Source organism: Ischnura elegans, chromosome 11 (genome assembly GCF_921293095.1).
Source record: "Ischnura elegans chromosome 11, ioIscEleg1.1, whole genome shotgun sequence".
NCBI classification, from domain to species: Eukaryota; Metazoa; Arthropoda; class Insecta; order Odonata; family Coenagrionidae; genus Ischnura; species Ischnura elegans.
This window is the reverse complement of record NC_060256.1, coordinates 100,909,900-100,936,767: the sequence shown is the minus strand read 5'-3', so window position 1 is coordinate 100,936,767 and position 26,868 is coordinate 100,909,900. Positions and strand designations below refer to the sequence as shown.

The window sequence follows — 26,868 nt, the reverse complement described above, 5'->3', positions numbered from 1 at the left end:
TTATTATTTAAATTCAATCATTTATTAACAAGAAATTATATACATCAGCATACTCTATCCAATTTACAACTCAGCCAATGATAAATAAGGTAAAATAATTCCAAATACACAAAGAGACTTCCACTAGTGATATGATAACAAAATAGAATAAAAACATAAGCACAGAGTCAAACCTCTCTTCCAGTTTCATTTAAGATAGAAGTGTATGCATTACACAGAGTTTCCAGAGGTCCTCCAGTGGCAGAAGGATATATGCTGTACTTTACCGTCTCCAACCCATGCGGTCAAAGACTACAAAGTATGTGATGCACAGTGGAATTTACTCCCTGACATGTCTCTCTGCTTCTGGGCTGCAGGCAATGTACTCGGTTAAAACCAATACATAGTGAGTAAACTCAAAGAGAGAGTATTCCCCTGGGATCCAACACATGCTGTGACTGCTGCTGGCAAATGGGTGGCATATCTCATGAGAGTGAAGGGGTTGGGGGTTTACATGTATGCTTGCATGGTGGATGAGGGGGGAATTGCGGAGGAGAGGGGGGAAGAAAGAGCAGGGAAGGGACTGCGCTTGCAGGGGTCAACATTCAAGAGGGAGGCACGCGCGGGAGCGATCCGTCCTGGTGGGGGACTGGCAGCCTTGGTTCCTGGTGCATTAATGTGCCGTAATCTGAAGTGTGCCTGCGGAGAAAAGAGAGAGAGGTTGAGGACCAATGACAAAGGACTGCATGACACAAAACACTTTTTTCTGCAGCTTTAACACCTTCCTGCATGGGTTTCTAACCCCTTTCCATCAGGCATGGAAGAAAGGCTAAACCTCTCCCAGCACAGAGAGGAGGCTCTCCATGGAGGCATGGTTCGGTGGTATTGCCAATTTGGGATTCAGTTGGATAGTAAAATTTTTCCGTCCTGGACAGTACTCTGACATGTACTGCCAAAAATTGTGTAAAAATCACGATTTTATTTCCTCCATCAATTTAGCATAGCAGTTCACCATAAACACACCATACAACCACACACAAGAAACAAACAACTAGACACCAATGGTGTCACTGATGTGCTGAAAATTACACTTCCCTTTCATTCCTTATGCAAAGTTTGAATGACAAGATGTAATTACAAGCCACAGGTAATTGATTAATGAATGAAGATATTAAAAATTTTGTGAAGATATTGCGAAAAGAAGGTAATCAGGGTAACATTTAAACTAGAACTCATTTTAATTTGTTGCAATCCACATCACTTCATGATGGAAATTTCATGGACCTCTTTAAAAGTGATTAACGTCAGGGGAAGATGTGAAGGATTGAGTATGTAGAGGCACTCACCTGTTGTTCGATGGGAAATGCACAGATGAAGGCCCATCCATGACCTGAGAATGCATGGGTGGCATGGCCATAGGGAATGGCATGTTCGGCATGCTGGCATGCATATGATGAGGAGGTAATGGGACCTGAGGCATGGCAGTTCCATAAGTGGGCCCAAAAGCCGAAGGATGAGGTGGAATGTAAGGCCTTGCCGTCTCATAACCACCCTGCAAACCAACAAAAAAAGGAAGTTATTATGACTCAGTATTACGAATGAATATAACGATATTTGAACTTGAAAAGTCCAAATTTTTTAGTCACAAGAAGAGATATAAACTGGATATGTCATTTCCATAAAATCATATACATATTTAAAAAGAAGTATCAGGATTTCAATTAAATTTACTAAATATTCATTTTTTTTAAATATATTTTCCAAGTTAAAACTTTTCCAGGTGGTCATCATGATGATAAAAACTTATTGAACTATTTGGACATGTCACTGTTCGGGCAGCCCCAATGATTCCCAACCAATGCTGCTTGCTTTCTCAAAGGAATTATCTGCAATCATCAAATGTATTTCTCATATCGCAAATACACAACCAAGGAGATTTTTGTTGCACTCAGGCACAAATGGTCCCAAAGTAATTCAATATAAAACAAGCATAGTTACAAAAAAAGGTAGAGACCAGGATTGCAATTTTTCATCAGCAACATCCGCAAATTTTTTCTAACCCCATTTCCTAAAAATTGCATCGTGTTTTTTATAATAATTTTGATGCTAATATTTATCAGTACTGACAAAACTTTGTGTTATTCTGACCAAACATTAGCATGTGATATTTCAAATTTCAAATGAGCATATGTGATGACATCCATAAGTGCATGAAATATTTCAGAAAAATCTTGGGATCCAGAAAAATCACATTCGAGTAATTGCGAGAAAAAATCTTGAGGATTGCGTTTCTATCTGACTAGTAATCTCTGATTTTCCCAATCAGAAACAACCCTGCACTTTACTACTGAATCCATTTTGGTCATTAGTTCCTTCAATTTTTGCTAGCCTCTTACAATGCTTGCAGACAATGAAGGGAATGACGGGAAAAGACAGGCAGGAATAAACACTGCGCCAATTGAAAAATACCCTAGGATGGATTCCACTCCTCACTCCAAAATGAACGAACCCTCAACCCTGGAGTGTTTCAGACAGAGTGGCCCGCTGCTCCTTACCGGCATGGGAGGTGGTGGGGGCTGTGGATGCGGTGGCTGGTGTACCATCATGGCTGGGTGAATCTGCGGCCGGAACGGGTGCTTCGGGTGCGACGGCTCACGCATTAGCGTGTGGTACAGGTTCAGTGCTTCCACCAGGTCAGCACTCAGCTGCGTGAGGTGCGCATGCTTCCTGTCCACACGCTCTAGCTCCGCATCAATCAATGGCCCCATGGCGTTCACCCTCTCTGCGCAAAACCACATCAACAAACAAACATCACAATGGACAAATACTCAGACACTAGGGGAACAATCAGAGTATAAAGTTAAAGCATAGTAAAAAGTTTAAAAGGCTACAGTTTTAAGAATTTCCAGGTTTTTCATTATTGCATACTTAATACGTAAATTTTTTCAACGGCAATGTGTACAGAAGTGTTAATTGTAATGAAATAAATTTCGTTGAGGAACATTTTTATGCAAGAATTTATACTTCATGTTTTTGTACCATCAAATCATCACATAATATGTTACTAATGTTTTTATCATTTATTGTACATAAACCATTATTGTCTATATATAACAAACTACATGAGAGACTGACATTTTTGGATAAGAATTGCCCCACACTGATGGAAATCACACAAAATGCTTCTGTGCACTACACCATCAATATACACCCATGTCTCGCATAGCGCAAGGGATGCGTTCCTTGGGGTCTTTGCGCTATACGAATTTGCGTTATACGAGAGCGTTTTAACATAGGGAAGATAGGGATGCGTTCCTGGTAGCATAGGTCTTGGGTATTGAATTTCCTCTAAAACATCTATATTACCATAAAAAGCCTTAGAAAACATTATTTCTATAAATATTTATAGTTTAAAACATCTTTAAAGATAGTATTCACGCATTCCAAGACTTTTATTCACGTTAAAAAAGTTCTTACGTGCTTTCGAAATTCCGTCCTGTCGTGCGGGTGGGCTAACATCTGCTATCTCAGGGGATCGTAATGAGTTGCCGGCAGTTGATGATTTTTCAAACTAGTCTAAAAACAACTATTGTGTCACCCAGGCCCTTTTGTCGCTCATCGAAATGACAGGAAAACGCTACTTTAAATGCCATTTCATAGCTAGCGGAGTTTATGAATAATAAATCATTTTAATTTGAAGTCCTCCGAGTCATTAGCAGCTACGTGAAACAGTCTTTAAATGCCTTGAAACCTGACCCAGGTTTTCCTTCCCTGAAAATGAATGAACGAGAATGCATTCTTTTCCAAAAGAATATCGTCTCATCAACACTAAAAACTAGTTGAGGGGGAAAGGAGCCACTTTCAATAACAGCTTGGAGTTCATCAGAAAATGTTGTGGTGGCTGCGCTATCAACACTTGCAGATTCACCTGATATCGCCGCACTGAAAATACCTGCTTGCCGTTTAAATTCTGGAACCAACCGGAGCTTTCACTTAATGTCTCGGAGCGATTACCACTCTTGTCTTTTTGTACTGATTCACCATGAACTTTCCGTATGTGTAGACCGCTTGGTTGAAGTTGGTGCGGCTGAGGTCGCTGATATTTTAGCTTCGTCTTTATTCAGAATAAGGCATCGTGAGTTTAAACTTCCGCGCAATATCGCTTTGACGCTCTCCATTTTCAAAGCAATTGACCTCTCTCAAGTCCTCTTCTAGGTTAATGGTTTTTCTTGATAAATTCTTGATTTTTCTACACGCATTCCTATTTTTTGCCATATTCTCTTGGTTTTTACTCTGTATGGCTCTATCTAAATCACCTTCTTCTGCTGAACTGTATTCCTGAGACGCAGAAGGGCTATGACTGCGGGGAGAGAACGAAGCCATTGTGTTTAAGACTCTATAGCGGACCCTTTTATGTGTTGATGCTATTCATGCGCAACTCGGTCACCGCTCCAATTCTCCCCCGTGAATACCGATGACGTTGAAGGCTTTAGCGTAGACTCTCTACCTGGAAGGCAATCGCCCGGTAACCTACGACGGCAAAAATACGTCTCAAACCGTATTGCTAAAAAAAAAACTCTTTTCCACTAGCCCCACGCTTAATTAACGATCTAAATTATTTATTATCATTCTGTTAAGGAGACGATATAAATCTTCGGTAGGCCGGCTATCTAGACCCAATGACGAGTAATACTTTTGGCAATTGCGCAGCAATGAATTTCGATTAATATATAAACAAAAAAGAAGATTTGAGGCAAGAAATAATATTAATATGCGTAAATTGATAGAAATTTCGTGTGTACTTAGCGCAAGTTCACGTTTTATCACGAGAGCGTTTAAGATTTTTGATTAGGCTACACTGTGTTGCAATGTTTCCCTGAGGAACGAATTTGCGCTATATCGAAATTGCGCTAATCGAAATTGCGCTATACGAGACATGGGTGTAATGGGCTCAATAATATTTCATCAGTATAAATATATTTAATAAATAAAATGACCAAAGGACATTATAGCCAATGTTTGGATTTTTCTAACCTTCCAATATTCCCAACTCCTCGGGATCTGATCGCTCTTCACTGGGATCAGCTTCATGGAGGAGGTGCAACAGCCTTGAGAGTGAAGGAATGAATGCATTAGAGATGACTAGAGAAATGATGCAAAGCATTGGTGACGCCTTATCAAATAATATGACAGCTAATGGTGCGAAAAAACCCACAGAGGAAAAATCATTCGCCTTGACCGGGATTCGAACCCGGATCCCTTGATTTCCGGCCGAGTGCTTTAGCCAGTTAAGCTACCAAGGTGTCATTCTCCCCTGTGGAAATATGTGGACTATACCGGACAAGGTGGTTTGTGCATTGCGGGTGACTCCGTAAAAAGTTATCACCGTGGCTAGTCCCGGTATACTTTAATAAATGACAGCTAATTTTACGAGAGACGAATGCTTACGAGCCACCATGGAATAGTGGTAGAGAAAGGAATGCGTGGCCTTCAATGGATGAGGGAGTGTCTCACCTGTCGATCTTCTCCTCCTCTATCTCCACCTCAGCTTCTGGCTCCCTCTCCAACACCCTCACTTTCACCGCCTCCTCAAACTGCACCGACTTCTTTGACTGCTCCGCCCCTGTAAGCAATATCAATTCTCTTCAACCACAGCAACCAGCCAAAGGAACAATGAAGAGTGAAAACTAGTACACTGCTTTCTACAAAGACAAAAATGTTATCAGCAACTCTTTCGACACGATAACTGAGTGGCAATTGGACCAGCCCATTTTCCCAGGTGCAAGAGGCCCAGGTACCATTCCAGATAGTGTTTAAAACCGTTGGTGAGACTAAACTGAGGATAAATATGTATAGGCAAACTTTGCCTTAGAATTGACCAACTTTTAAAAACCTATGGAGTGGCACAATTTTTTTCTTGATTGTCTGACTTTGGTGACCTTAGATGACTCCTGACAGCTATTAGAATGATCCCTGGTGGTCTAATGATGACCAATAGAGACCTAAAGACAAAGCCATCATCAGTATCACCCTGCAAAACCTATGGTTTGCCAAACTGTTTCTCCACCCAATCCAATGAAATGAACCTCAGAGATTTTTGACATCTGCATGGAAATTAGAAGTCACATTGTTACCAATAGTGATCTAAGGACATTATCACTGACTTAGCTGCCCTTCTGGCATTTGACAGCCTGGTTGTCCAAATACCCCCAACTCAATTCTCCTTGCTTCAGCAGCATTTGACCTATCGGTGGTCATTGTATGTCATAAGGTTGACAAGAGGGATCTGAGGATCTCGTCAATCGCTTTGTCAGCATCAAAAATAACCATCAGCATTAAGCATGCTGTTTGGCCTGATATCATGTTATACATATATGTATATTTCGATTGTTTGGTTGCCACATTTCTCTTTTGACACCCCTTAGACCCTGGCAGTGACCATTTCTACGACCCTAAATGGATTATGGCTGAGATTTTTTTCTAATAAAAGCGGTTTCATCATTTTTCACACTCAAATACAAATAAAATTATATTTCGCTTTTTTCTAAATTAACAAGGCTAGCAAAATAAAAATATGTAATAGAAAAGGGCAAATGATCCCAATACGTTTTTCCTTATCTACTCATTGACGGTAAGGGGATGGTTTCCCCATACCTCCTTGCGCTAATCAAATTTGCATTATTCAAGACCATTTTAACATGGGGAAGATAGGGATGCGTTCCCAGTAGCATAGTGGCTGAGTATTGAATTTCCTCTTAACCATATGTATTCCTATTAACCTTAGAATACCTTATTTATATAAACATTTATAGTTTAATCCAGGAAAAAACATGCTAGCTCAGGGGTTCGCAATGCATTGCTGACAGGGGACAAATTTACAAACCAGTCTTAAAACAATTCTTGTGCTACCCAGGCCATTTTGTCTCGAAGCCTCCACTTGATGTCTCGGATCAATCACCACCTCTATCTTCTTTTATAGATTCAAATAAAGCCACAGATTTTGCACAAATAACTGTCTGTGAAAGAGGAACATCATTTGACCTTTTATGATAAATCCAGGTAGTTAGAAGTCTTTCCGTTTTTATCCAGCAATGAAATTTGTGTAAGTATTGACCGCTTGGCTACAGTTGATGAGGCTGATATCACTGATGTTTTAACTTCGTCTCTATTTAGAAAAATAGAGCGGACTGTCGACATCGTGATCTTAAACTTACATGCAATATCGCTTTGACACTCTCCGTTTTCAAAGCAATAGATCACTTTCAATTTCTCGCCTGGGTTTATGCTTTTTCTTGATAGCATCTTTATTTTTCTATCTGCATTCCTATTTTTTGTGATTGTTCAATTGGTTTTTACTCTGTACAGCTCCATCAAAATCACCTCCTACAGCTGAACAACTGCTGGAAGGGAAAGAGGCCAATGTGCTTGGGAATCTCTCTCAGACCCTTTAACGTTCTGATACTATTCATTCGCAACTCGGCCCCCGCTCCTTTTCTTCTTTCTTCCCTATGAATGACCTTGAAGGTTTTAAGCTGGACCTTTTACGGGGAAGTCAATTTGCAAAGCAGCATTGGGACATTACCCCGAGGAATGAATTTAAGCTATATCGCAATTGTGCTAGGCGAGGCATGGGTGAAGTTATAAAAATGAAATACGCGAAAATGCAAGAATTATTGATGATAACTTAGAGTTGAGGGGTGCCATTTCACCAATTACTATTGTCTGCTTCCCTTGATACTATCAACTATAGCTCTTAGATGGTGGTAAATAAAAATCTCACAATATTATTTAAAAAAGGGACAAAGAAAACCCCAAGAAAAAGATCTACCACATAGAACACTTGTTATGATCTCCTCTGCAATTGAGTTAGCAGGTGTGAAAGGAAATCACCCACAATGATCTATATCATGAAATCAATGTGGCTAGAGGGAGAAAATTCAGCTTTTCAAGACAAAGGTAAAAGTCAACTTGTAGCCTTCCCAATGAAAGAACGACAAAACTTAAGTTTTTTTCAAGTAGCAAATTCATCCAATACCTTCCAAATTGTGGAAAAAGTCGTAAATAAAGCAAAATAAAATAAAATTTAGTAAAAACTGAAATTTTAAACGAATAATCAAAAAACAAGGTGTCCTACTAATGGTATTTTAATCTCTACGATCATCACAAAAATTGATATTTAAGCAATGATTTTTGCTAGAGATGTGCGAATAGTATCCGCGAATACTCGAATACCTTGAATACTTGAAAGTATTCGATATTCAAGGTCTCGAATAGTCATGCGAAAAGTACCGCCTTAAGTACCTTGAATACTATGAATTTCGCGTCGTACACTGTCGCACGCACGTTGTTGGTAGTTGACTCGGAAAAATGTAGAGAACTCTAGTCTTTTAGTGCATGCAGCGCCGTTTTAGGCAAATTGACGAACTACATCAAATTCGTGGGTTAGAGCTGTGAAAAGAGTTCGACGTGGGGAACCTAAATTGATCCGGGTAAAAAAATCTGAAAATCCCCGGTGTCCTCCACCAGGAAAACCTCAGTGCCGTGGGATAGTAACTACGTAGCACAATTCCCACAACCCGCTTCCCCCTCCATCCATCAGCCCTCGGCCCCTCCTCCGACGCTTTCCTCCTCTTCGAAATAAAACAAAAGGCCCCAGCTCGCGCAGGTTTCGTATAAATTAGACAAAGTGTTTACCATGTGTCATTTATGGCTAATAAGGACAGGCACTCTTGAATCTTTTCCAGGAGATGGAACTACCATAGGGAGAAACTCAGTGCCGTGGGATAGTAACATTGGCGCATTTCCCACGATCCGCTATCCCCCTCCATTCAGCACTCGCCTCACCCACTCTGAAGCTTTCCTCTTCTCTGAAATCAAACAAAAGGTCCTCGCTCGCACAGTGATCACATTACGAAGACCTTAGCTTCGAAAAAAATATCAAGTTACACGAGAAAAATAAAGACGAGTCTCAAGCCCCCCTTTTCTAACCCACTGACCTTTTTCTGCCTACCTGCTTCAAAGTTCCCCATTTCTGGAGGTCAACTGCTGCATGAGTACCGTGGGATAGTTACATTAGCGCATTTCCCAAGATCCGCTATCCCCCTCCATTCAGCACTAGCCTAAGGCTTTCCTCTTCTACGAAATAAAAAAAAGGTCCCAGCTCACGCAGGGATCATATTACGAAGACCTTAGCTTCGGAAAAAATATCAAGTTACACGAGAACAAAAGAAATGTTTCGCACCCCCCCCCCTCCTTTTCTCACCCACTGACCTTATTCAGCCTACCTGCTTCTAAGTTTCCAGTTTCTGGAGGTCAATTGCTGCATGAATCACCTATTAGCCCCAAAGGTGTCTTACAATGACTTTTGGCAATTGATATTACACCTTTGTTGGATTGAAATACAGTAGATTCCGGTTAATAGGTCCACCGGTTACTTGGGGCAGCCGCTTAATTGGGGCAAATCTTGAAGAACCGAATCCAATTCAAGAATACCCCAGAGTTTTCTCCGCTTAATTGGGACAGCATGCCGCTTTATTGGGCCATGAGTCGGCGATATTGACTCTATGCTCGCGACGAAATTAAAATTTTTTCGTATCAGAATACCGTTTTTTATATCTTCCTTTGTTAATTTAGTCTTATTTTTCTCAAGTGTACCTATTCTTGCCTTAATCTTAAAACTCTTGTTCTTATACCATCCGTGTGAGGAATAGGATTCCGTTTCCCGACCATGAGACCTCATTCAATGTAGTGATGTGTTCAAGAGGAGAGGACTACTGTGGCAGGCTATAGGTGATAGAATGAGTCCGGGATAGTTAGAAAGAACTGATGACACCCGTGGTGAGGGTGTAAGAGCGAGTACGGGCCAATTTCTAGGAATTACAGGCTGATTTTGAGCAGAGGAGACAGTTCGAGGCGAACAATTTCGCTCACAAAGAGCTTTTTGTTTGCAGCATCTTGAACAAAATTCAACTTACTCATGAAATCTATCCTTTTAATTCCTTTTCCTCTATACAACTGAGTAGTCACTATTGGAAAATTACGAATCTTCGTTCCTTTCTATTTTTCCCATTACTCTCCCAGTAGTCTATGCATGCACAAAAGTCATTTTTCTCTTCACTTCTACCTAGTCATCTGTGAACTAACAGTCTAAAACCAGTTTCAATGGTGCGCATATTTGGTGGGATTTATCTCGTGCTCTACGATCTAAGTGAACCTAGGATAAGTGGTATTGTTTTAGTTCTGAGAGTTTAGTGACACTCCATTTCTTGAATTATATGCCATGTTTAGACCTTTTATTCGCTGAAATTTGCTATACTCGACAAAAATAAAGATTATCCTAATTCAGTCATCTCCGTTTGGCTGATATTACCGGGGTGCCAAAATTGGCGATAGCTCAGTTATTGAAGCAACAGGATAAACTAAGAGAGGAATGGAGTCACAAAGGAAAGCAAGCATCGTCTATGAAACGCAAGCGTCAACATAAGGATCCAGATGTTGAGGATGCTTTAAATCAATGGTAATCCATTGTAAGCGATCGAGGGATTTGTGTAAGCGGTCCAATTTTAAATAAGAAGTCAGAGGAACTAGCTTTGAAACTTGGTCATGACCATTTTAAGGTAACAGATGGTTGGCATCTCGATGGAAGACCAGAAACGAAATAAAATTCAAGAGAGCTAACGGAGAAAAAAGTGCTGATGTTGTGAGTGCTGAGGAGTGAAAATTGAACGAACTGCCCAAGTTACTCCTGAATTTTTGCGCCGATGGCATTTACAATGCCAATGAAACGGGACTGTAATACCGAGCAACACCTAATGGTTCTTCTTATTACAGTCATGTAGGACCAACGGGGTTCAAAAAATCGATGGATCGCATCACTGTTTAGTATTGTTTAAATGTTTCGGGAACTGATAAAAAAACTCTTCTAGCAATTCTGGAAAGTGCTAAGCCTCAATGCTGTAAAGGGTTAAGAATAAGCAGTTTACCATCCGAGTACCAAGCCGATAGCAAGGTAGCGATGACAGTGGGTCTCTTTACGCAATGATTGACCAGTGGGGATATAGAATTAGCATGGAAATCAAGAAAGGTTCTTCTTGTACTTGACAACTGTACGGCACATGCTAATTGCCAAAATGTGTGTTAAAAAATTATCAGTTGGAATTTCTGCTTGGAAACAACGTCCTTGGAGTAACCAATGGATAAGGGGATCATTAAAAATTTGAGAACACTTTGCCATAGGAAATAAGTAGATAATATTCTAGAATCTATAGAAGATAACCTTCGGATATCATCATCCACCGCCAACGCGCTAAGCTCAAGGGTGAACATTCAACAAGCATTATTGTTTCTGGCTTAAAGCTGGCCCGTGGTCAAATAATTCAAAATTGTTTTTTCATTGCGATTTCTAAAGTTTCAGTGCAGTGTTCAACATTACAGCAGAATCTGTAAATGTATTCAACTCCAAACTGTGCCACATAGCAAGCCATGAAGAGCTCGATAATATTCACTGCAATATTGGACCAATGAAAACTGTGAACTTGATATTGCTGAAACCATATTACACAGGCAACAGTGAAGCTGAAGGTGAGGATGGTGATGGAGATGAAATCGCACCTGAACGTAGCTAAGTGATAACTCTGGATGCAAGGAGGTTCATTAAAGGTTTACGACTCTTCTTCATGTAAAAGGCAATGAAGATATCCCACGGTCGTCATTGGTATTCCATGCCGACTTGGGTCGTACGACGAGGACGACGAGAATGCTGCAGAGAACATAAGACAAATTCCTTGGACGAGGAGATACGATTTGAAATGAAAGTACTCGCATGTTTAGGAATTTAAGGAATCACATATTATTAACTAATTAACCGTGAACTTTTCTTCAATAGGAGTAAGTAAATGACATTCATCCAGCATTGCCTGAGACTGTGAAAAATATTTTCAACTAAGATTAATATCATTCTTTAAAATGTTAATAAATTAACTAATCTCGCTGATTTATTATACAAATTAATTGTTTAATAAACGTTGTTTGCATATTAACCATTCCTTAGTCTTCTTCAAAGAATTCTAGAATTCTATCATTTCAAAGTTTTTTTATGTACATGTATAGGATAGTTCGCTTAATTGGGGCAAAGTGTGCCTGTCCCGATGTGTCCCAATTAACCGGAATCTACTGTATTAGTAATGTGCGCGTGATTTAAAAAAGAACAAGACCAAACGAGACGCATTTCTGACTTTATTTAAGCATTTTACGCGGGGAAATAAATGTATAAATAATAGGACGGAGGCAATCTGGCGAGACTCGATATGAGCAGCAGAGCTACCTCGGAAGTTGATGCGGTATTTTTTTCCGAAAACATAGATCAAGTTACAATTTATGAGTGGTGCAATAAATATTTTTTGTTACAGTCCCAGACCAAGGGATATTTTCTCAGGATATTTGGTTTCTCCCTGATAGCAATTCCAATTCATCTTCTTATCTCATGAGAACTCCCAAAGATGGACGGAAAATAATTGAAGAAAATCCGGTGGAAAAGAGCTTGTATTTTACAAAATGCCTCAGATTGTCAGCTAGCACTTGGCAGCAGTAGTGGGGGTAAAGCGATGTTAGTTGAATTAATTATATGCCCAATTGTTTCCATAAAATTAAATTATTCATTAATCTGCTAAATTCCTGTTCGAATCATTTTAAGGAAATCAAAATTACTCCCCAAAATCTTGTGTTGCCTCCTGCATAGGCAACCGAGTCAAACATTCCAGCATTCATCGTTTAGTATTCAAATATTCGAGCAATGATTTAATATTCGAATTCGATATTCGAGTTTGAGAAATCTGCTATTCGACCCATCTCTAATTTTTGCACATGCTCACCAGTATTACCAACAGGTTCTGAGAGATCCCTAGTAACAAAGTTGGCAGGAAAGAGTCCTTCTCCCCTTTGATTAGAACCACGCCACCAATTGGGGTCCGAGTCATCCAACACAGTCACTGCAAAAAACAAAGGTTACACCATCACACAGGAAACATTGTCACATGAAGCAAAACAGCCAGTAATACAATAATTTATTAATAACAATAATATATTTATTTGCCCAATAGACACTGTGAATGTGATCTAATGACTTAGTAACCTTGCACATTACATGGTTTTGCCCGTCCACTGAAGATGTCTACGACACCTTTCACATTGTACGGTTTAAACACGGGCACGGTTTTCAGCCGCATTGTAGCCGTCCAGTGCCACTGGGGCCACATGGCTATACCATATCATCTTTCTGCTTAGTGATCCACGTAAATAAATGAATAATTTCACACTAGACGGTTTCAGTCATGCCGGAGCTGTCTCCAGCATATATGAAAACCAACTTGCCACGATTTAAAACCATGTGCTGTTTTCCCGCACGGGTGAAACCGTGTAATATGCAAGGAACATAAGTGTTTAAGGCATGTCAATTAAGTTTCCATGGACTGTTGCTCTTGCAAAAGAGATGCATAAGAATAATGACTGACTCCATCCACGTAGAATATTGCAAACGACTTGATATCAATCACAACTTTATAAATCTCTTTTTGACATTCGACTCTTTATTAACAAAAAATATCCTTTGCCCTAACTAAATCTTAGAACCAATATTCATAGCAATAAATCATATACAGTGGAACTTGGTTAGTACGTTTCTGAAGGGACCATGAAAAATGAACGTACTAACCACGAAAACGTACTAACGAGGAAAGTAAATAATAGCAGTCGGGGTTATTGCAATCAGTGAAAAAGTCGTCATAATTACAATTACTATCGGTAGTTCTCATAGGATCGCCTTCCTGAACTCTTTTCACATTTAAAATCAAGAAAATGAGCGCTACCATGAAAAACAAACCCTTTTCTGAATAAAAATCGCAATTTTTCATGGACATCCCGGAGATTCCATGATTACGGCGTCTATCTCCCGTGATTTATCCTATATATATTTACAGAACGAGGACGAGTGAAGCTCAGACAAGCGAAGACAAGTCATTTTTCTTTCTCACAGCGTACTCGGAGAATATAACAACAACCCGGAGTAAGTCAACTGGTTTTTTAAACATCATAAAAATTGGGCAAAATTATATTGACTTTCAAATTACGGCAACAGCCGTAGACATTCGCTTCTGGAATTATACCATTTCGATTGTAAAATCGATCGATATATCGACTGATGACACGCAAGATTATTAGATTACGACTTAATTACAAGAAAATTTTATATTAAACAGTTGAAATTTACTTTCAAAATTTGTCTAATGTCGTCTGCTTTCTTTCCGAGATCAAGTATTTTTAAGCTAAGCTTCGCGTGGAGATCCAGAGGATCGTCTGCTCCCGCAACAGTAGTCAAGTAAATACGCACGATGTCGAGTTTATGGAGCAGCAATGCTTTAGATAATGTGGGAATTGTCTAATACCGTTAAGACTCATTTCATCATCATGATAACTCGTGCAATAGCAACAATTGCCAACTCACGAACTTGGTGCGCAGCAGTGGGCACTCCCAAGCGCTCCAAAGGCAACAGAAGGTGAAGAGCTCGGGGTGGGGAAAATTGGGGCTTCTTATTGGCTGTAGTTTTTCATAGTCAGACATTCCCGAAAAATGGCCGCATTTTATTATTCAGCACGTCACAAGAATTCAGAAATGCATCTGGATAAATTACGGTAGAAGAAAGAGATGTGGAATGAATGGAAGAATGTTAATGGCTAATAATAATAAATTAAATCATGAATTCAGACACTTGCGACCCTTAAGAAGACACTAGAGAACGAATTGCGGGTTGCGTCACGGCAAGCAATTGAGCGTACTAACCAGGAAAGCGCAATTTTTTCAAACGTACTAACCAAATTCTTTTACCTGTATTTTGTTCGGATGGTACCGGGACCGAGGGAAATCGCCGTACTAAGGAGGAAAACGTACTAAGGAGGAACGTACTAACCAAGTTCCACTGTAGTAAAAAAATATTTAAATTCCATATCAAAGATTTTCATAATCAAATAATAGCCATGAGACTTCCTTCCCTTCTTCCCTTGTAAAGAATGAGTTTATACCCATAAATGTACACAAGAAAAAACTTTATGACTGGTTGGTTCTACATCCATTTTAAAATATTTATATTATTGAGTTTGATACGTGCATTTATTTATTAATTACATTAATGATTAGATTTTGTGTATTGCTACTTGTTGGCCTGATGAAAGAAATTATTTGATTTGAGAGAACGTTATGATTCAGAGAAATGTTCTCTAAAAAACATTTTTGTACAGGGTATGCTTAGACAGACTTTTTGAGAAGAGTGAATCTTTCAATACACTAGAAGCAAACTTTTAAGTCATTGTACAATTCATGGGCACTACGAGGGGAGTGCAAGAGGATATACTTGAGGCCCCATGGCGAATGAAAAATTTTGAGAAATGATTGCCCTGACCACTTGCATCATTTGAATAGGATTAGTGTATTAACAAGAAGAAAACATGAAAAATCTCATCTTCCCCATACATGAAGGCATGCAATTTGGCCAATTCTTCAATGTCAAGAAGCTCTCGATTCTTCTTGACATTGAAGAATTGGCCAAATTTCTTCATAAATTGGATTGGATTTCTTCATAAAAATAAAATAAAGCCATCATTTCCATGAAGACACCGCATATCCAAATGGGCTCATGGTGGGGTGGGATAGGCAGCACCAACAATCGGAAAACACGGATAATCCAATCTTTCATTTTAATTTCATGTATTTTCATTATTGTAGCCAGTGAAGCCTAACATTAAAATGCAAATTAAGATCACGGAAAACATTGAAGAAGTGTAAAACTCATACACCCATAAGCCACAACATGGATGAACTGCAGCCAGATACATATGTAATCGGGAGCTCAAGTAAGACATTATCGCATTTCACATGCTTCCAACTGTCAACGAAAGAAATCTACATTGTGCACTGTGCATGTACTAGTATGAAAATATTCAACAGTTACAAGGGATGTGCAGGTACTCAAAAAATTTAATCTAATTCAACTATAAGTCTACTTATTTTATAGCCTTCCATAGGAAAGGAAATAAAAGTCTGAAAGCATCTAGAAGAAGAGTGACTGTCCGAATTGAACTGCCCCCACTCTCCATTTACGAGAGACGATAAGGTCTTTCTGCTTGGACAAGATTTCCATTCAAATCCTGTAGAAATCAAGGTCAAACTTTCATGGTCATAGGGAACTGAATTCTCATAGATTCGCAATGCGTATGATTCATTCTTTTGTCGATATAATTAAATACGTAATATAATTAGCTAGTTGCTTTCACGATTTCCGGGATTCCACCGTATTGTTTCATATCTGATAATGACAGTTTGGCCGCAACCTTCACGTCAGAAGAGGAGTTTTAGGCAAAATTTGGCCTGTATACCACTTAGGCATATATATATACAGGCCCATTGAGCTTTTCAGTGAGCCAATTTCTTCTTACTTATCAATTGTGTTTTGCTCCAAGGGCACCAGAGCATAATAAATATATATTCTATTCTATAAGTTTCTTAAATGGAATTACCCCCACTAAAAAAACCAACCTGGCACCTAACAAAAGGTGTTGACAAAAGGTTTCATGGACATCATTCACTCTACCCCCAGTAAGACGATAATTTGCCAAAGCAAGGATTAATACGGGCATTTTATGTATACCCTTTTACTTACCTATTTCTCCAGCCACAAAAGTCAGTTCGTTGTCTTCAGCTGCTTCAAAATCATAGAGGGCTCGAACCCGAACGGGCGAAGAAGTACTTGGCAGCGTGGGGGATGACCTTCCAGGAGCAACGGCCGAAGGGTAGATGCCACGAGGGGGAGACGATGAGACGACAGTCTGCGATGGGCGGGATTCCTTGAGGGACAGCTCGATGGCTGAGGGTTCAAGAGTGGTTGTCTCCATTGATTATAGGCCCATGACCAAGGAATGTACTCAATTACCAGAGTACACCCATGTCTCGTATAGCGCAATTTCGATTAGCGCAATTTCGATATAGCGCAAATTCGTTCCTCGGGGAAACATTACAACGCAGTGTAGCCTAATCACATATCTTAAACGCTCTCGTGATAAAACGTGAACTTGCGCTAAGTACACACGAAATTTCTATCAATTTACGCATATTAATATTATTTCTTGCCTCAAATCTTCTTTTTTGTTCATATATTAATCGAAATTCATTGCTGTGCAATGGCCAAAAGTATTACTCGTCATTGGGTCCAGATAGCCGGCCTACCGAAGATTTATCTCGTCTCCTTAACAGAATGATAATAAATAATTTAGATCGTTAATTAAGCGTGGGGCTAGTGGATATGAGTTTTTTTTCAGCAATACGATTTGAGACGTATTTTTGCCGTCGTAGGTTACCGGGCGATTGACTTCCACGTAGTGTCTACGCTAAAGCCTTCAAGGTCATCGGTATTCACGGGGGAGAAATGGAGCGGTGGCCGAGTTGCGCATGAATAGCATCGACACATAAAATGTCCGCTATAGAGTCTCAAACACAATGGCTTCGTTCCCTCCCCGCAGTCTTAGGCCTTCTGCGTCTCAGGAATACAGTTCAGCAGAAGAAGGTGATTTAGATAGAGCCATACAGAGTAAAAACCAAGAGAATATGGCAAAAAATAGGAATGCGTGTAGAAAAATCAAGAATTTATCAAGAAAAACCATAAACATAGAAGAGGACTTGAGAGAGGTCAATTGCTTTGAAAATGGAGAGTGTCAAAGCGATATTGCGCAGAAGTTTAAACTCACGATGCCTTATTCTGAATAAAGACGAAGCTAAAATATCAGTGACCTCAGCCGCACTAACTTCAACCAAGCGGTCTACACATACGGAAAGTTCATGGTGAATCAGTACAAAAAGACGAGAGTGGTAATCGCTCCGAGACATTTAGTGAAAGCTCTGGTTGGTTCCAGAATTTAAACGGCAAGCAGGTATTTTCAGTGCGGCGATATCAGGTGAATCTGCAAGTGTTGATAGCGCAGCCACCACAACATTTTCTAATGAACTCCAAGCTGTTATTGAAAGTGGCTCCTTTCCCCCTCAACTAGTTTTTATTGTTGACGAGACGATATTCTTTTGGAAAAGAATGCATTCTCGTTCATTCATTTTCAGGGAAGGAAAACCTGGGTCAGGTTTCAAGGCATTTAAAGACTGTTTCACGTAGCTGCTAATGACTCGGAGGACTTCAAATTAAAATGATTTATCATTCATAAACTCCGCTGGCTATGAAATGGCATTTAAAGTAGCATTTTCCTGTCATTTCGATGAGCGACAAAAGGGCCTGGGTGACACAATAGTTGTTTTTAGACTAGTTTGAAAAATCGTCAACTGCCGGCAACGCATTACGATTCCCTGAGATAGCAGATGTTAGCCCACCCGCACGACAGGACGGAATTTCGAAAGCACGTAAGAATTTTTTTTAACGTGAATAAAAGTCTTTGAATGCGTGAATACTATCTTTAAAGATGTTTTAAACTATAAATATTTATAGAAATAACATTTTCTAAGGCTTTTTATGGGAATATAGATGTTTTAGAAGAAATTCAATACCCAAGATCTATGCTACTAGGAACGCATCCCTATCTTCCCTATGTTAAAACGCTCTCGTATAACGCAAATTCGTATAGCGCAAAGACCCCAAGGAACGCATCCCTTGCGCTATACGAGACATGGGTGTACATAGGCAAAACAAATAGCATACAGTGATTTGCAAGTCCCAAGGAGATATCCATTTAACCTCTCTGTGGCATAGCATGCATACACACGAAACTGTGGGAAAAACATACTTGCACATTCGAACCTTCTTATCACCTGCTCTTTTTTCCCATTCTTATCTCTATGGCCCAAATCCAACCTGCCAGAAAAGCCAGAAATCTTTCATTTGGGTAAAAGATTAGGAATGCAATGTCTGAAGTTGTTATTTTGATGACTAGCAAAAGAAATATCACCTGCCCTTTTTTTGTCAATTTTGATTATACAGCAAATTCCCACCTTATTTAAGGTTCTCTCCTTTCATAAGCTAATTCCTGACATTTTCTGTTTCTTTCCTGACAAATGGGACACCTCAACGACACAATAATCTACAGTGGAAGCCCGGTTTTGCGAGTGCGGCATTTTACGAGTATCGCTTTTTTGCAAGAGATAGATTTGTCTTAAGCGTGGGAACTTACATTGTAGTGAAATCCCCTCCATCTTTTCCCTTGTCAGGTAATGAATTTGAAATCGCATTGTCGTAGTTAGATCGGTGCCCATACATTGACTTTCGACTTATGGGAAGCTACAGCAATGTTACATGTCACTGCATGCTATCCGGTGATGAATATTTCGATGTTTCATTTATACATAGGAATGTAGTTCAATCAAGACACCGTCAGCTATTGCCACATAGGAAAATCACTATTATGACCAAGACGGTAAAATAACAGTCAACCGTAGGTTAGTGAGCGAGGACTCAGCACCGCCGAGTCATCAATTGTAAAAAATTTGTAAAAGCAGAATTACTCTGGTGATAGCAGAAATCCTCCTCTTAGCGACAAATCACAGTGAATCTTCACTATCTCTTCTTCATTCATATCATTCATTATATTGCAAAGTTTCACATCATATTAGCAGAACTGTGACGCATTTCCATGCAATCCCTAAAATTTGTTTAAATGATTGGCTTAACTTAGATGCGGGTTACCCTCAAGGTCTATGTACTCTGCGAGCACAATTAAAAAATGCTATTTCCTACACCAGATCCTTTGAATCTCTTGGCAATGATTAAAACTCTTATTTACAGACTCCTCTGTCAAAAAAATATCCCGCTCCTAATTTAACGACGCAGAATATGCTTCTTCGCTAATCCATTCCCATGCGGTGCTTTTATCATAGGTATGTAAACCGCCCAGGGTTATTTTTTCAGAGGAACTGAAGATTTTGTACATTAAGTAAAATACTTATATCATCGCAATCACCATCCAAAAAACCCTTAGACTACAGTCCGGCTGGCGAGAGTTGTTCCATGCACAGATAGTGGTCCCATGACAGCCCAAAACGAGGAGCAGAGAACCCTGCGCCAGCACAGTTGGCAGCCAACCAATGCCCCCAAAATGCATCTCACACCCATCATTTATTTTATAAAAATGAAAATTCCCCATTTCCTTCTTTAAATATGTTGATACTCAATAATATTGTGCCTGATAATGACTTTCTACCAGTTTAACTTCGTTAAATACCTCTGAAACAAAATAAAAACTGTAACTACAAACGATTATGAGACTTGGGTGGGTTTATTCAACTCCTTTGAATACAACAAGCGCTTGGTTTGCGAGTTATTCCTGAGGGATTATGAGCACTCGTAAAACCGGGATTTTACTGTATTTGACTGATGTTGAATCCTACCTCTGGCCAGGTCATCCTCTTCTTTACGACTTGTAGCATCTACATCAGAGCTCCTTGCCTGGGGCTTGCTGCTTGATTCCTGCAAGTATCAAGCAACAAATGAAGCTGTTTCAAAAATTTTGATGAGTAGCATTACATTAATCATGCTGAAATCTTGTAAAAAAATGGGGGATATATCGGTTAGGTTCTTTGGTTCGTGTTTCCACCGGTTCTTGAGCTAAGAACCAAAATGGAAACTGAATCCAATAATAAACAGCACTATAATACTTGTGAACATCTTTTTTACATTATTCAAGAGCATAATTTCAACTACATACTTCAAATACAGTGATGTTCTTATTCTGATCACTTTGGAGATAACCTGATGGGTTATTTTGGGTAATTTTCACATTACCTTAGTGAGTATAACTGACAGCTGTTAAAAATTAAGCAATGAAAATGAGGCTTGTTAAGAACTGAGAAACGTCCAAAGAAACAATGGCAAGAACTGAACTGATATTGGAACCGACCCATCTTAAAAAAAGCATTGTGCACAACATACCGTTGTAGTTCGATCCACTGGCGGAAACTCATGGCCCTCTTTGAGTAGGCGGTTGTAGAGTGATGGAATGAGATTTAGCTGAGGGTCACTCCGAAACTCGCCCTCAGCCCAGCTGCGTAAAAGGCGACGTAAACTATCAGACACTCTAGGCGTACTTCGCCACTTTCCAATCAAACGACGGAATTCACTTTCAAAATCCCTGGAGGCAACTTCAAGGTGAAAGTTATGGCCACAGTTGTTGACACAGGCATCCAACAGCTGCATTGGTAAATGATAAGGAAAAAACTAATCAGCAAATAGATGACTTCTGCATTCTTGAGTTAATAATATGAATTAATACACATTTGTATTGTTGAGCAAATCACATTGAAGATAATAACTATGTATGTTGTCCAGCAGACACTATCCACAAAATAAAAATACACTTTGCATGAGTATAGGACACATCAAAATAAAGCAATACAGTGCATATACAAATATAATTTCTCAGGTTTGCAGCCCAGCAAGAAAATTGCAGCCATCTGTCTTTTTGGGGTACGACTCATTGCCCATTCTCAGGGCTACTGATGCTAACTAGAAGTGATGGTTGAAAATCGGCAATAGGGAGGGTGGGATTGGACATGAAATATTGTATAAAATGCACCTGACCTTCAACATGATTGAAAAATATCAGCAAATCTTGAGGATTTTATTGTAAAAACAAGCCTAAAAGGTGACTTAGTTAGTAAAAATTGGCATGGTAAACAGCAAAGTTGGAAGTGTAGTAAATCATGAATGTTATGAATTACAGCCATGTCACTCAAAATCTCTAGTCATGAGCATTAGGAAACACAGGAAATCATGATTTTGTTTTTCATGGGGTATCCAATGAGCATCTATAAATCAAAAAAATCAGTCCAAAAACATAGTTGAAAAAAAATGCAATTTTTAAATTTTCCACCAATCCAAAATTCAATCAAACATTTAGTCCTTTGTGATCATGCAATTCACACTGCAAGCACAATTTTCGCCTTTTTTTATTGCTTTAGTAGAGCTTTACAGGTGTCCATCAGCTATCTGATCAATCACCTTCATCACAAAGTAAAGAGCCAAATCAATTAAAAATTTTCCTATAATATACTACATCCATTTATTAGCAGGCATAGTTGTGGAAAGAGGAGAGATTATTTCCTCTTGATTATGAGACAAATCAAATGAAGGGCTTTGAAAATTTCCTCGGGATTTCACACTCAAGATCACATCTAAAGAAGTTTTGCATGAAGCGATTGGTTCCGCAGGAGCATTTTGTTATGAACCAAAGTGATCACCACATCAAATATGCATTAACTTAGGCATGGCGATTAAATAAATAGTCCCAGACAAGTCATTTATAATTATAAAAAGTCCTTGCACACTGAAAAAGTCTCTGATAAAAGTTAATAAAAATGTTTTATACGATGAAATTGGCGAGGATTTACAATTAAAAGCATTAAAGTCCCACTTTTACAAAAATTTGTGAGACTTTTAGTCAAGCTCTATTAATTAAATCACAAACGTAAGTCAAGGAAGAAAAGAAAACTTTCCATTGAGTTAACAATGCAATTAACTGAAGATGTCATTTTCCTGAGGGAGGGACTACAGCTCAATTTAAAGTTCCTCAAGTATTTCAAGACACTTTTCACAATGCATATGACCCTTGCCCTCACTGCAACGAACATCCACCACTGACTGTCAAATGATGGCTTTCTTTCCTGCCGTTCAAGAATAGTTTAATAAGGTGATGCCTCCAGACGAGGCATTGACCCCCCTTTTTCTCCCTCCCCACCACCCATCAATCAAACAAAAACAATTCAACGCAAATGCAACAACCTGGAAGGGAATAAAAGGAAGTAACTTGCTGATGCATTATTTCTCCAAAGACTGGGTCACTGAATCATTGCTCTTCCAAATTTGCTGTGTTCACAAATGAGATGTTGAAGACCTCTAAGCTACAAATAATCTCAAGATCCATCATTAGTAATTTATGAATTAAATGAGACCTCTTTTTTTGGGCTTTCTAGGCTTATTTCCTTTTCCAATGCATGCTGAATTGCTGTTCCTGTTGATGATGCATTGATATCCTTAACTTAGCAAGGGGCAGGCTGATGATGATTGAGGCTGTAGAGGGCCACATCAACAAGATCAGGGTGCGATGAAAACTTGAGGAATTTACAGAAAACACAAATACGCATTATTCACCAAAAGGATTGAACCCAAAGGTTTGTTTGAATAGATGTGGATAGAGCTCATCTTTAACTTAGACACAGGTGTGTGAATTTCACACATTCAGGGTGCAGGGGTGAATTCCTTTCTTTGAGCCATCTCACATTTCAATGATTTATGAATGTCCGGGATGTCTGAAGACTTCAACCAAAGTAGTTCATTCAAAAGAGATGCATAAAAGGTAAGCAAACTGCCTCAGGATATGCACAACAATGCAACTTTCTGCAGAGGAAAGGAGGGCTTCAGAAAACTTAATTCCTCAACTGAATGAAGAATTCACACTTGCATGGAAGTTGAAAGTTTCTGCATAGACCCAACATAAAAATTGCAGGTCAAAATGGGCTTCAAAACTGTTTCGATCAGCAGGGAAGAAAGCTCTTGTTTGAAGCATGGAGTGCTTGCTGTCCTTTGCATCAGGGGTAACATTCAAATGCATTGCCAATTTGGTGTCAATTCAGAACTGAGAAAATTTTTGGTTTTGGGGTGCCAAGATTTTCTGTTCAGGAAGGTACGCAATTGCCAATATTAAAAAAAAATGTGGTGAAACAAATAAATGCAGTTATGAAGTTATGCACCAGCATTTCAACAAGACTAAACCCGATGTCTTAAAAAAGGCACTCAAATTGCATTCAGCAGGGAATATAACAGGGAAGAAATGGGTAGAAAAATAGTAATCATGAATGCTAATCCAAGGGAAAAATTTAATTCATATTTATTACTGGATTACTGTTCTATGCACTAAACAGAGATACATGCAAAGACATTTGATTAAATACTGACAAATTCCAGTTTTTAACTTTTGAACACTAAATATTTCTGATCGGCAATTCACGGACTTTACAATGAGATTTCCAGAGGTTAAATCCTTAATTCAATTATTTAATTATATGAAGGCAATTCCATAATATTAGATGCATAAAATTTTCAAACATCTTTACTGCACAGCTTTAGATGCAGATTTTTATTGATTTATAAGACTTCTTTACTTTAAAATGATGATTCTTGAATTAAGGGTACATGAACACCTTTAAACACCCTTCTGCAAGATGTTTTCTTCTTCTGCAAGTTGTTTCTGCAAGATGTATCAGTTTTCGAGTTACTCACAAAAATGTACAAGCATCTTTTAGGGGGCCACCTCACCCCTGCTCATGCCCCAGGGTTCACGGATTTTCTTAATGAGGCCTTTTTCAACCAATCTGTAACAATCTGCTGTTAGATGATTTTTTCGAACTATTAGAAATGTCCGAAAAGAGGAAAAAATATTTGGTCACTTGATTCTTGAATGACAACATTAAAGCACTTTCTCCTACCAATGCCATGGTGGTCATGGCTAAAACTTTTTCGTACTAGACAGAAGTGACTTTAGAAACGAAGACTTTCCTAAAACCTGCCCCTATGCACTTCCAATATTTCTACATCCCCACAACTCAAAAATCTTAGATAAAAAAGAGATGTCAGTTATTGTATACAGCCCTTGAGGCAATGCTATTCACATGTTGAAAGCTATGTGGTAAAAAAAACCAACTGCACAGGTTACCAAATTTATTTTCATTCGTCCATATCATGAAAGAATTATTAGACTTACATTTACTCAAGTAAGCCTAGTTCAAATTGGATTCTATGGGAGCCTACGCTTTCTTTTATTACATTTACACTTTCGGTATTGGGAAAAAAAGACACAAAAATACCATTCAAAAATTTTAATCTACAAAGTTATTTGATTAATCCAATCGGAAGAAACACACCTTCAATCCAAAGAACAAAATTGATGATAACAAGAAAGCTATTCTTATCATCAATTTTCCTCTCAAGCTATCAAGCTCTTTCTCGGGACCGAAACTAAAAATACCATCCATAATTTTTTCTTTATCAGTAAAAATTAAATACACCAAACACAAAACTTTGCACCCGTGCGCGTGACTGCGTACAAAGTCACTTGTTCCTTCAGTTTTTAGTAAAAATTACATTAGGTGACCAGTTCAACGCACTAAGGAAGAATTATAAATAAAATATTAGAAATTATCGAGGGAGGATTTATGGAATGATGTTGCTCTTAATTGGCTTAAATTAACCAGAAACCGTTGCTCATAGGCCACTGCACAATTGATTTGGAATTCTCTATCACATATCTCACCGTAATAGCCTGCATTGCAATATGAGGGTCTTGATGGTTCAGGCGTTTAACAATGGAACGAAGGCAGTCTTTGGGTCCATTTGGAGAGGATCCCACTTTGTCGCAGATATCCATTATCAGGCCCCATTCTTCTTTTGTATTTTTTTCGTCAGTTGCTTTTTCTGAAATAAATTTGGACGTAAATCTTCATATAAAATTCACAGTGCGATGGAAATTGGCTGTACATAGGACTCTGAATTTACTGACAAAGAGCACTTAAGACGAACTTAAGTATTTGACAATTGTCGCACTAGTCGATATTTAGAGTTGTTAAGAGAACATTTTCAGTCAAGAGAAGGGCTGGGCATAATAATTAAGTTTCCTTTGAAGGATTAATTAGAAGGACGAGCTCATCATCCATTCTTTAATCTTTAAGCCAAAAAATCATAAAATTTTGACAACAAAAATTACACTAACTATAGCCCTCAAAGGATTTATTAAATGAAATTAATATTTTATAGCTCAAGGCTATGTTCTAAAAATGATGTTAAAAGAAATTTTGCAAGCACTCGTTAAAAAAATGACATCCAGCAATATCTATCGTAGTCATGGAAATGAAGAAGAAATTAATAACTTATACTAACCAACATCTCCATCAAACGGAGAAGAATTTGAAAATAACCCCATCCTATGTCTTGCTTCTTCTCACAATACTGATGTCCACTTACAGTATTTGCATGGGATTCCCATATGAACAAAGGCACAGATTAGTGTAACTTATGTATCCACGAAAAACTGGAGATTAAGAAGTTTACAAAGCTCAACTTCACACCATTTGTGATGAAGAAACTAAAATGCTGTCGCCGACGTGCTTAATTTCATTATCTTATGAATCAGATGTTTTCGAAGACCAACCAGTTTCGCGAGTGATTCACACCGAACGGCTCAATATGGAATTGAGCGACCCATCTACGAGCAAATAAATTAGTGGAAGAATTGCAGATTACAATAGCTTTGATACAACGGTCACCTCATTGATTACATGAAAATATTAGCGCACATAATAACCCTACCACGGAAAAGAAATTCTTACGTCATGAATTTACAATTGTGACGGATAAGATTACGCTATGACTCCCTCATTTGTTACATGGTCTGGTTCTATGTACACAAACCGGACTTTAAATCCATAGAGGTATCTCTATGTTTAAATCTCACTGACCTGGCGCTGCATTCGCAAGGGCCGATATTAGTAAACTGATAAAATATTTTCGTTTACGTCCTGAATTCTGTAAAATAGGAGATTTTTATCCATCTTCGTGGGAAGATAAATCGGCGATTTTGAGATACATATTGGTTTTATCATTCCAATTCAAACAGCTTTTGTTAATGCAGGGAGGTATTTTCGGGCCGAGGATACTGTTCATTAGGTTCTTTTCCCCCCTTGATAAAGTTTTTTAAGGAATCTCTGGGAGCAGGCGCTGATACATGGGAAGAACGAATTAGATCTACGGTTTCCACGGCGTTTCTCCATACGAGTCTCGGCTTTCGGGCGTGCTTCCGCGTGCCCAT

The 26,868-nt window shown here is 38.8% G+C and overlaps 1 protein-coding gene across 2 annotated transcripts; it reads right to left on the bottom strand.

Annotated features, from left to right (window-relative positions):
- LOC124167789 (signal transducing adapter molecule 2) lies at window positions 1-26,430 on the bottom strand. 2 transcript variants are annotated; one of them, XM_046545810.1, is made up of 11 exons: window positions 25,941-26,430; window positions 25,318-25,478; window positions 20,943-21,200; window positions 20,402-20,480; window positions 16,686-16,889; window positions 12,849-12,965; window positions 5,494-5,602; window positions 5,014-5,087; window positions 2,535-2,761; window positions 1,326-1,531; window positions 1-678 (listed from the first exon to the last, which is right to left on the bottom strand). In XM_046545810.1, the coding sequence occupies exons 1-11, from the start codon at window positions 25,981-25,983 to the stop codon at window positions 585-587; spliced, it is 1,572 nt and encodes a 523-aa protein (XP_046401766.1). In that variant the 5' UTR covers window positions 25,984-26,430; the 3' UTR covers window positions 1-584. The 2 variants fall into 2 exon arrangements, with proteins under 2 accessions (XP_046401766.1, XP_046401767.1); XM_046545811.1 differs by lacking the exon at window positions 25,941-26,430 and adding an exon at window positions 25,564-25,724.
- Between the last annotated feature and the right edge of the window lie 438 nt (window positions 26,431-26,868).